This window comes from Thunnus thynnus, chromosome 22, assembly GCF_963924715.1.
Source record: "Thunnus thynnus chromosome 22, fThuThy2.1, whole genome shotgun sequence".
NCBI classification, from domain to species: domain Eukaryota; kingdom Metazoa; phylum Chordata; class Actinopteri; order Scombriformes; family Scombridae; genus Thunnus; species Thunnus thynnus.
The window spans coordinates 24,973,979-24,986,391 of record NC_089538.1 but is presented as its reverse complement, the minus strand read 5'-3'; the positions used below and the strand labels follow the sequence as shown (position 1 = coordinate 24,986,391).

The 12,413-nt window shown below is 39.3% G+C and overlaps 1 protein-coding gene across 1 annotated transcript; it reads right to left on the bottom strand.

Moving 5' to 3' along the window:
- tlr2 (toll-like receptor 2) lies at positions 1-8,537 on the bottom strand. The gene is made up of 12 exons (XM_067580910.1): positions 8,384-8,537; positions 6,920-7,188; positions 5,874-6,030; positions 5,637-5,786; positions 5,150-5,356; positions 4,367-4,489; positions 3,610-3,760; positions 2,833-2,997; positions 2,043-2,222; positions 1,818-1,958; positions 1,236-1,741; positions 1-443 (listed from the first exon to the last, which is right to left on the bottom strand). Exons 2-12 carry the CDS (start codon positions 7,185-7,187, stop codon positions 29-31), a joined length of 2,463 nt encoding a protein of 820 aa, XP_067437011.1. The 5' UTR covers position 7,188; positions 8,384-8,537; the 3' UTR covers positions 1-28.
- Positions 8,538-12,413: the final 3,876 nt, after the last annotated feature.

The window sequence follows — 12,413 nt, the reverse complement described above, 5'->3', positions numbered from 1 at the left end:
TCCTTTTGTGCTCACTTCTCTTCCTCTCTCAGTTCTCCTCCTCTTCTTCCCCGCTCAAAGCCTCGCGGAGACTCCTCCAGAACTCCGGCCTCCTCTCCTCCTCCAGAGGCCACTCCAGGTAGGTGGTGGAGTTCATGAGCTTGCGCAGTTTGTAGAAGCGTTTGGGGATGTCGTCCTTGGCCAACGGCTCCAGCAGGATCAAGATGGCTGGGTCCCCGCCGGCGGTCCCGTCGAAAAGCCGGAAATGGGAGAAGTCCAGCTCGTAGCGGCACCAGTCTGAGCGGACGAAGTTCTCAGAGAGGATGAAGATGGTCCGCCGGCTTCTCTCCATGGCGCTTATGATGTTGTCCACAATCCATTGTCCAGGGAGGAAGTCCCGCTTGTGGAGGCACAGGGACAGAGGCCGGTTGCCTCTGGGATTCATTTCATCTTCATTATTCTCCCTGGAAGATTAAAAACAAGGAGGCAGGTTATGTTTCCCACTGGTTGAGACTGTAATTATGGCAGGTAGGGTTTGCTGTGCTCGGAGATAATCTGACATCTGACTGGTGAAGGGCAGCTGCAAAAGTGCATAGCACCAACACCGTGTAGACTTCTGATTTTTCCTATTCATACAACAGAACATGGACGTGACATTCTTGCAGATTTAATCCACCTTTTTAACTGAATTTCAACCTGAAGTTTCACAACCATACATTTTTACTACACATCAGATTTTGCTAAATATTATCTTCACTTGTCAGATTCTTGCCCACTGACATGTAACCATCTAAATTGTTGCTGCAGTAGTGCTGCCGCCAGAAATGTGATGGTTTAAGGTTCTCAAATTTACTCAAATGTAATAATTTTTCTGCAAATCTTGGTCTTCCATTGTAGTAAATTGGATATTTTTGGGTTTTGGACTTTTGGTTGGACAAACCAGATATTTCGAGATGCCAAATTGGGCTTTAGGAAATAATGATGGCCATTTCCCCCACTTTTCTGATATAATAATGATTAATCGATTAATCAACAAGATAAACTTTCTGGGCTTATTCAGGCATGTTATATGTCATGTGTGGTAAAAACTGGATGCAAATTTTACATTTCTGAAAACCTGAATTCTGATTTTTAAAGAAGTTACCTCATATACATCATGGTTCAAGAGTTAAGAGATAAAAAACACAGGACAGACAGACACATTGTACTAAAAATATAATTATGTTGAGAAGCGTAACAAAAATTCCTGGCAGTACCCTGTTTCCTCCAGCTCAGGTACCAAGAAGTTTTCCACCCAGCCAGCGTCTCTCTCGCTGTATGAAACAAAGGCGTCGAAGGATAACAACAGATCTGCATCCACGTTATCTCTGTGTTGCCGCCGCCGGGAGCTCCGCTTGGCCTTCAGCCACGCCCAAGTCATCTTCAGGTACCAAAATACGTGGAGGCGCCACAGCAAGACACACACCAGAGTTCCAACAAACAGCGCCACCCCACAGCACACGGACACGAACAAAACTTGATGGCAGTCAACAACAGTGAGGTGGACTTGACCCACTGTCTCTCCCTGCAGGTGGAGAGGAGAGTCGCACACGTAACTCTCCTTTCCGTCTGTTAAATGCACATCTCCGGCTTCTTTGATGTCCGACTGGAGGAAGGTGACGAATTCACAGGAGCAGACAAATTTGTTCTGACCCGCTTGGAGGTTCTGCAGTCGTTCATATGCCTGGAGGTCTGGGGGGCCAAACATGTTCAGGGTGTTTGACTGAGGAAGAACAGGAAGAGGTCACACAGGGAATACAAACATGGAAGAAGAAACATGACAGTTGTATGTTTCTTACCTGTATAGTCAGTGTTTGCAGATTGGGGAAAAATGATCCTTGGGGCAGCCTCAGGAACTTGTTCCCAGAGAGGTGGAGCTCTCTTAGGACCGGCAGGCGCAGTATGAAGTCTTTGAGATCATTGTTGCTCAGATCCAGCACCTGAACACGATGAATTACAGTGTTAAAGTGTAGTATCAATACATGTATTTGCTGCTATGGTGGTATATGGTCCTGTGGCCATACCTCCAGAGTTGTGGGTAGACAGGAGGTGACAGTGGTCAGTTTGGCCCTGGAGATGTTGAGGTATCGCAGAGTAGTGGGCCAGGTGCAGGTCTGCGGCATGGAGATGTAGCCGTTCCTGCTGACATCCAGGTGGGTCAGTTTGAAGAGATTCGCTACCAGGTGGTTTGCCAAGGACAAAGACTGAACACAGACATGTCTTCAGACAGCAGGCAATTTCTTCTTCAAAACCAAAGCATGACACTGATTTTACATGAGTTGATCAGTTTAGTCTTCAGCAGTACTACTCAGCCCATGAAAATAGTTGTATCATGTCTTGTGTGGCTCTGGAGGAGCTTCGTCAAGTCTGAGAAAATCATTGGGCCTCATGTAAGAACATTTTCATATTCTTATCCTAAAACAAAAAACTTTTGACGTGCAGTTTGAGATCATGAAGTCTGATAAATTATGTGAAAGACTGGACAACTGGACATTTTGGTCGGCTGTCTTGCAGTTTGAGGAGTTCCACATCTGATTTCCCAACACCGTTCTAAACTGTCAGAGTATTATTATAAACTGTAATGAGTATATTTTACTTGTAGTCTTGACTGAGGCGCTGTGACAAAAAATGGAACTTGGGATGCGGTCGTCTAGTTTGAATAACCTTTATTGGAGTTGTCACTGGACAAAACCAACCAAAGGTTCCATGCCTACGTTCAGTGTGAATTCAACATACAACACAACATACAACATTAATAAAAACACAGTTTCTACACAGCTGAATTTGTTTTTTAAGGAAGTTTCATGAAGGCACCTTCAGAGCGTTTCCGCTGACGTTTAAAACTCGTAGGTCCTTCATAGTGCTGTGTCCGCCGCACAGTGTCTCAGTCAGAGTCATATCAGTCAGCAGGTTGTCGGACAGGTCCAGGTAAAGCAGGTTCTTCAGCAGCTTGGACGTGGGACAGGGCATCAAAAACACCTGAGGGCAGAAGTCAGGCTTCACTAATGGAGCTCAGAGAGTTGGACTAAAATATAATAGTGATTCATTCATGAATTAATTTATTTGTTTTGTTGGTAAGAGGACTAAGTGCCTGGTCACACCCGATGGTGAAAAGATGAAAGTTTTTGTGCATTTTAGAACGTTTCAGTTTATGCTATTACCTCAATGGGATTGTGAGTTTGGAGTTAAAGTTTCAGTAAATCTGAAGTATAACTGAAATACCTAACCTTGAAATATCTTAAAATTCATATTAATTAACATTTAAATTAATTTTTCGCTTTGTGAAAAAAAAGTGTAAAAAAATGTTTAGAGATTTAAGTCAGACTTTCATCTTCAAGTCAGAACTATGAGACTACGATAACAATTTAAGGAGAAAATTATTCGAGACTACAGTCAGTATTCATTGGCCTAAATTGTTGACTTTCCTTGAATCACTTTGATGTCCGAATTCGGACTTTACATAAGGATGCCTAATTCTGCTTTGACAATTCATTCACAAAATGTTTGCACTTCTTGCCTAGCTATGTAACGGAATGATGTAGTAGTGACCACATTTTACACACTTGTGACAAACAACATCTTGTTCCGCACCTTGGAGTTTATGACAGACATCTTCCTGGGCCACTTCAGCAGGAACTGTAGGTCAAGCAACGAGACAAACTCAAAGACATCCAGCACCACAATATCTCGTAAGTAGAGCTCGTTGATGCTTTTATGATCAGTCGTGTTGGCTGGCTCCCACCTAACACCAACCGAAAAACAACAAACAAATGACACTGTTCATGCAAGGCAACAGTTTATAAAGTTCATTATGTCTTTCCTTACAGTGCAGTATTATTTTAAAGGCTGTTTTTATCTGTATTCGAGCATCAAAAACATTATTTTCACTTTTCAAATTTTTGTTACTTTTTAACACACAAACTTAAAAATAGAAAAAGCAAATCTTCCAAAAAGATGATCATGAAACTACATTATTTGTTGTATTATATTTTTATTATAAAGCATTTTGTCATCAATACTGACAAAACTTGAGGAAAAATTGACTTTGGGTCTGCACCCATATATGCTGTTTATGTGAACACACGTTGGCGATTTATATAATTAACATGAAAATACAGTGTATTCAAACATGCCCTCCTTGTAACGCCTGATAGTCTGATTGGTTATTGTAAATGTTTGCTATGAATTTAAAGCAGCTTAAATTTCTATCTGGTTGGTAAAAACAATGTTTGAAATTACCAAGCCACTGGGATGCTGACAGAAACATCACTATCCAGCTGTGCTTCTGCTTCATATATTGACAACTTTTCTAAATTTGATAGATCATGCTGACACACTGGTTTCCTACCTGCCTTCACCGATTAGCGTGATGACATCACAGGAAAAGGAGGTCAGCGACGCACCATCCAATGCCACCAGCAAGTCGACAGTGGTCGCATCCGATATAGAGAGGTTATGGAGGGACAAGTTCCTGAAGTGACATCATCATCAGGTTGACAGATTTTTCTACCATGCTTTACATTTTGACACAATTTACTGACAAAAAAACATAACATTTGACTCACATTCTCAATTACAAGTCTATAAGTCTTTGAAATGACAAAAGAAGCTTGTAACTGCATGATGATGAAAAGAAAAGATATCGACCCCTTCACGTCAGTGGACGCCTCAGGACGACTGTAGGATTAACACATTTCATTTCACTTTATTTACCTTGAACAATACACTTGGGTGTCCATATTTGAGGCGCTTACGTTTTAAGCAACAAAGTACGTTTTGTTGACTCACCCACCCACCAGAAGGCTTCTAGTGCCTGCATGTGTCTTTACCGATGTTACCACTAGAGGTCGCCAAAGGCCGAACATAGAGGATTTAGCTAAAAGAGGCGTACAGAAGCAAAATCTTCCATGTTCTTTTCACAGTAATGTGTGTTGTTATAGTTTATAGTTGCTTATAGTAACATAACGTTACTTTTACATCTTTGTCGCTCATTACTAAGGCTACTAGAGAGTGCTGTCACTTAAACCATCATAATTCACAAGTGTTTTGAACGCTGCCATAGCAATGTGTTTTGCTCAGCTCTTTATCAAGAATTCTGCATGGATGCTGAAACAGAAGATGGTGGCCATACCTGACTTTCCTGCTGTTAATCACTGTGAGGGGCTGAACAGACTGTTTGCCAATCAGATGGAGGTCTTCCAGAACGATATGTGTCTCAGGGTACGACACGTCGTCGATCACAGCTGAGGCCAGAGTTGTGTTGTTTAAAAATGGACCATGGAGGCTCAAAGTGACGCGACCCAACGGCCAAATATACGCTAGAGCACCGGACTCATACCTGCAGAGAGAGAATTCACTCATTTTTGGTCTTTTCATGGCATTTGTTAGACAGTAAGAAGAATATTAAATATTGCCATCTTTATGCTTTCTGATGTATGTTAGCAACATGTTTGAGGTGTCTTTATTGATATGACCACGAGGAGTTGCACATGGAGGCTTTAATTAGTTTGTAAAGGAGGTGTTCAGGGACAAAATCTCCTCATGCTGCAGGATTTTCTTAATCTCCTTGTGAGGACATTTGGCTCTGGAGCAATGACACACATAAACAGTGTCAGTACCTCTTCAGGTTGTTGGCGTGCAGAGTGAGCTCCTCCAGCTGAGTGACTCCAGACAGATCTCCTCTCCTGACCTCCTCCAGAGCAGGACCTCCGAACGCCAGCCTCCTCAGACTGACCAGCCCCTGAAACAGTAGGGGGGAACCCAGGCAGCTGCAGGAGAGCAGAGCAGAGGAGAAAACATCGTATGTGATGTGGAGCTTTCTGCTCAGTGTTTATGCTGTAACCTCACGTCTTTACCTGTATAGGTTGTCGAGCAGGTTGAGCTGCCGCAGAGCTGCTAGCTCGCTGAACCAGGTGTGGTTGAGAGACGTCAGCTGATTGTCAGACAAATCCAGCGTCTCCAGCCTCCGCAGAGAGTTAAATGCTGATTGATGGATCACAGATAGTTTGTTACCTGGAAGACAAGAAGAAAGCATTCAAACAAAAGGTTAGAACATTATTTCTTTATTCTGTGGTAGTTTTTAATATTTTACAACATAAATTGTTAATGTTTGTTTAAAGCAATGTTGTATTTTTCTTAATTGGCTAATTAATTCATTGGTATAATTTGAAATCATTAGTCAAAGCTTCATGAGAGCTCCGGTTGTTGAATGCTAGAAAAATAATCATTTTGTTTTTTTTCTGTCCAGCACAGTATAAGACACCCACTTATTCCTCTTTTCAGCTTTTCAGAACAACTAATGAAAGAAATTCAACCCAACTTGTTGAAACTGAGTATTAATATTCCGAAATACAAGCTGTTTGTAGATATGACTCCTTACTTCATCACGTTTCAGTTTACAGAAATTTAAATGACATATCAGGTACTGTGGAGGTGACGTCTGTAACGTCTTACTAATTCCACAGATCTTTCAGAGCAGGTTTCCACTGTGGAAGATTTAAAGTGCCAAATTTAAAAAAAACGGAAACAATGAAAATACAGTGAAATACGATACACATTATATATGTCTGTAGACTGTTATATGTATTTACATTTCCTGTATGCATTTACTGTCATAGTTAAAAAAAGGAAAGATGTTAAAAACACAATTATTCAACTTTTTGTCTTTCAAACTGAATGACTTGTTTTTCATTGTGTCACGAATCTTTCGTGCCTGTTAGTGTGTCCATTTCAAAATGAAAAACAATCAAATTGTCCAATCACGGACAAAAAGCTGAACATACAGATTGTTTTTCATTCAACAACTTATGACAGCATATGTTTTAATTTAGGCATTTTACATCTTCCATATATTCCAGCCTTATTCCTTTAAAAACCCAATAAAATTCGGATTCAGTGTTACCGTGGAGACTCAGAGCCCTCAGTGCCCCGTGGCCTGTCAGGTCATCATCGGTCACCTCGGTGATGTTGTTGAAGGAGAGATCAAGAGTCAGGGCGCTGCCTGTTACCATGGGAACACTGGTGAATCCACCATAGGAGCAGTTACAGGAGAGCTGCAGGTCACAGCGATCGCAGGAGGGCTTGTCACTGTCTGCCCTCTGACCCCAGCAGAAGGACAAGAAGAGGAGGAGGGGGAGGAAGAGGAGGTAAAGGTTGGTCGGATGTCTCATGCTGTAGAAAAAAAAAATGACAAAGTTAGAGGAGTAGTGGATGAATTCATCAGAGAAAGACAGCAAATTAGTCGAGTGTTACAAAGAGACAAAGTGAAAGAAACGACGGGAGGAAGTGTGACTTGAGACAAGAGGAAGTCTTTAATGTGTTATTGTGACTAATGTCCCAAAGGGTTCATGTATAACACACGAGTGAGTCACTGCTGAATATATCAACAAGCACAGCGAGATTTAATTTGTCCAACAATCTGTATCAGTGTGTAAGTAGAGTAAACGAACACCTGAACAATCTAAATCTGATTCACAGCTGCTATGCTCGTACTTTCAATAAAAAGGCACAAAAACTAGATAAAATTACTTGTAAATAAACAGTATTAAAACTTTATTTCTTACATTCCCTGTTGTGTTTGTGTATATAAATAGTTTATCAGTGATTGTGACTAAAGATTTGTAAAGTTTTAGAGGCATCTGTGTGAATTTTCTTGTCATTTGATTTATATTTTGTTAAATTGACTAAATGATAAGTTAGGCTTAAAAAATAAGTGAAAAAATCTGCAAAAAAACCCCAAAAATGAACCTGGACTGGAGAGTGTTAATATTGAAACAGAAAAGGGTCTGCCCCAAACTGTTGCCACAAAGTTTGAAATACAATATTTTCCTTTAACATCATTTAAATTATTAATTTGAATATCCACATACTTCTGGTAAATGCACTCACCACTCTGACCACATAGTGCACAGATTTGACTTTGGTCTTTTTGCTACATCATGATCATGAGAAAACACAAAGTAACACCTTAAATTAAAATAAAATGTACCTGCACAACTTTAGCATTAAATTCCTCACGTAGAATCATTATGTGCAAAACCAAAAAAAACAGTTTTTATGTGATTTTTGATCAGCAAGAGACGCTCCAAAAGCTGTATTTTATATTTACCTTTTGCTCCAATCAACTATTCATTAATTTAGGAACCCAAACTACATTCATTCATCTTAAGAGCCCTCATTTTACTCAGGTGTGTCCTTTATTTTGCAATTTATCTGTTTTGACACAAAAAAACATTGTAAAATGTAAAAATGAGGTCTGAAACAGCAGCATAGTCTCTTCGTCACAGACACACAGCAGGACTGCATATTAGAAAAGTCAATTTCAAGTTTTTTTCTAGGAGTATACTATAAGTCTGTGTGCTCTTACCTGATTTTTGTAGAGCTGCTTCCTGATAATAATAACGGAACAACTTGGAGACCATATAATGATTAAAATTGAGAACGACAACAGGATGAAGATCGAGAATGTTCATGACTGTGCAGAGAGGAAGTAAAATCTCATGCGTGACAGTTGGAACTGAAGTGTGAAAAGAGGTAGTGAGCATGAAAATTTGCTTTTGGGAGGAAACCAGTTTAATGTCTGTCTGTGTGTGTCTGTGTTTGTGTGTTTGTGTGTGTGTGTTTGTGTGTGTAGCTGTGAAAATATAGAAATGCATAAAAAAAGTTGAAAAAAGTTTAGATAAAATACTGTTTAATTGAAATCTTACTGAGTTTTATCAGCTCTTCTATTGATTATGAGTGAAGGAACAAGCCTGTAAGTAAAGTAGCAAAATGTTGTATGTTGCATGTTTTTTTTTATTGCATAATATGATTGTTGTATGAACTGGACCGCAGCCACTTTTGCTTCCTGTTTGTCCCTCCAGCATAGACTGTAAAAATAAAAAAAATATGGATGTAGCCACAGTGATGTTATCCTGTGGTTTGTGGACTGCTGTTTTTTCAAGCCTCAAGTTTAGCGATTTGACAGTCGCCATCTTTGATTTTCGGAGCCAGAATTGGCCATATTTAGACGCTATCTGCTAGCTTGGTTAGCACGGTGCATTTACAGTCTATGGTTAACTGTGATAATGCTAATGCTAATATTTGCTAGCAAAAAAACAGGCTTAAAACCATTAAAACAAAATGAACTTACCAGAAAAACTGAACATCCGACTCCTTAGAGGGTCTTTTAGTTCAATTAAATGATGAAAAAGACTTTTTAGATGACAAAAATATTACAATAATGAACTGAAAACACACTGAAATAGCGACGGCTATGGCTACACTCTGTGAATCCGGGGTTACGCCATGGTTACGTAACCTAACCAACGTTGTCGCCATGGGAGCAACTTGTCAATCACAATGTAACAACGCCCTAAAGCATACGTTGCTTTTATCATCTATTTTACTCTAAATGGGGCCATAATTTACAAAGTGATCATCATGATGTATTGAAGAAGACTTGAAACTAGTGATCGAGACCATGAACTCATTAGGAAAGTGTTTACTGAGGTAATAAATCAAGAGAGAAGTAGGGTCATTTTCTCATAGACTTCCATACAATCAGACTTCTTTTTGCAGCCAGTGGAGTCGCCCCCCAATGGCCATTAGAGAGAATGCAGGTTTAAGTCACTTCCACATTGGCTTCATTTTTCAGTGTTTTTAGTTTCACTTTTGGAAATAAAGTAATATTACAATAATTTAAAACTGAACAAAGAAGAATAGAAAGAAAGGTGTGAAAAAGCCCAGCTGGTAAACTTGATGGTAGATATTATCATTGTCAACAGGATGATATGCAAAATACTTAAAGGGAAACTTTGGTATTTTTCAACCTGGACCCTATTCTCACATCTTGCTGTGTCTGAGTGACTGATGGGGACAACAGTTTTTGAAATCGGTCCAGTATTGAGCGAGGCAGCTTCACCCAGCAGCCGCTAAATGAGCTATAATGTAATTAATAATACATCCACTAAAAGTGTTTTTGCCACTGACAGGCTCAGATTGTTATAATAAATGTCTGACAACATTACGAGAAGGACCATACAGAGAAATAAATAGTTTTTCTTTACCTTTCACTTGATCCAGTCTGTTTGTTATTGTGTCTAACCAAGTCTCACTCAAGGAGAAGTCTCGTCCTGAAATCTTGCGAGAGTTGAGTTGTTGCAGGAAGACTAAATATTCAACCATTACAGAGTTTGAGAGAGGTGTGCTGGGAAGCATGGCTTAGTGTTATCGAAAGGATTTTCAAAGTCATGGCAGAATATTTAGCTGATTTTGACAACAACTCAACTCTTGCGAGGTTTCAGAGTGAGACTTCTTGGTTACACAATATAAAACAGAACTGTTGTCCCCACTAGTCACTTAGCGACAAAAAGATGGAAAACAGGGTCCAGGTTTGAAAATGAATTACAGCAACATTCATGTCCACTGGAATCTGTTACTAATAATAATTTACTATTCAAAGGGAGAACATCTAACTATTAGAATAATTAACATCCATACCCTAAAACTTCCTACATCCATTGTTGTTGAAGCAAACACCGGTGGTCGTCGTCACTGTTGCTCCGAGCTCTAAAACAACGTCCTTACAGGTTGAGTGAGAGATTATAATGTTTGTTTGACAGTTTCAAGGTGAAAGCAGAGAGAATGAAAAATCCCTTAAGGCGGCTGAAGAACTGAATGTTTACATTGGTTTTCACAAGAAACATTTAATGGTAATCTCCCGAACCTTCATACCAAACCGTTTATTATGGCTTAGTCCAGGCAACCAAGAGACCACCGGGATACATCATCATCAAGACTTGCTTTAATGTGATGTTGTCTTCTTATTCTTTTTATTTTCATTTATTTATATATATATAGTTTGTTTTTTAATCTCTTTTACCGTCTCTTTGTCTTCTCTCTACTCTGTTTTTGCGTCTTTTGTCTTGTCTTCGGCCTTACAGTTTTGCTTTCTGTTGTTATGTTGCTGAGTATGCTGCTTTTGTTTCGTCTGTTTAAGTGTTTTGTAAACTCTATTTTTAAAGATGCTATATAAATAAAGTTATTATTATTTTATTTTAAATATGCAATTATATTTATTCATTTTGATACATTTGATATATGGAACAAAGCCTGCAAGCTATTTCAGGCAGTCAACTCGAGCTGCACTACTACACTCATGACATGTTTCACTCTCCACATCATCTACCAGACGCACCCGCCCAATTTTGCAGTTTATGTCAGCTGCAAGACTTCCTGTCTCTCTCTCTGCTATGCAAATACCGCTGCTGCTGCTGCTGCTGCTGCTCTGCTTCACAGGTTTGCTAACTGCTCATTCAGCCCCACCGTCACACGTAGACTCCAACGTGGGGGAAGATATTTACTCAGAGCCTGGACACCAAACTCTAATTATGTTCTGTTTGCTGTTAATAAAGATTTCAAACGTGTGCTTTGATTGTTGATACGCTAACAGCTCAGTGTTGGCTGCCTGCAAACCAAATGTCCGTCGCGATAATAATAGAATCAAAAACTTTTGGTGTAAATATCTTGATTAATGGTATCAAAGGTGTTAAAGGAGGGTAATTTGAACGCAATTTTACATAATTTTTCTGTGTTTTACATCCAGAAATCTGTACTTTGATGGGGAGTTCTTGTGGATGGATTGGATAATCCTATGAATTTACCAAAGATTACTGTATGAAAACAAGACTCTTCATTTAAATGAGGTAATTTTAAGGTAGTTCTGCAATCTTTTTCATTTTTTGTGCAGATTTATACATTTGTTTAACATTCTAGCAATGTTTTATAATGACTTTTTCTTTTTATTTTATAATGGTTGGACTGTAAAAATGTAGACAATGTCCAAAGTAAATATCCGTATTTTTAAAATAAATCTCTGTAGAATAACTAAAGGTTTTTCACTGTTATTTGACGGTAAGTGTTTGGCAACTTTTGCTGCCAGACTTTTTACCATTTTTTTACGATTTTTTTTTTTTTTTACAGTGTAGTCTACAGGCCACAGGACACTGGAAAATACTAAAGAAACAAACATCAAAACCGAGGAAGTGGCTCTGATCCAGCAACTTTGAAATGTTAGTGCTAAGCCTGCTATAAGTTAAGTGGTCTCAGAGTTACAGAGCTGGTTTGTGTTATAAACATCACAGACGCCTGCGCTGATAACATACAGTAATCAGTAGCCAGGATACTAGTATCTATCATGTACATGGGGAAATGAATAACCAGATTTCTCTGTATTCCATGTAAATGTCATATCCTGAACATGATCTAAACCAGGATACTTAAGTCCATGTAAATACAGTCATTTTTCTGAAGAGGATGTCTCAAACAAATGTGTAAACGCAGACTTTACTAGACAGAGGCAGGGGGACTCAGCAGTCATATTGCTAAACAGAAATAATGAGACAGGAAGCATCGGA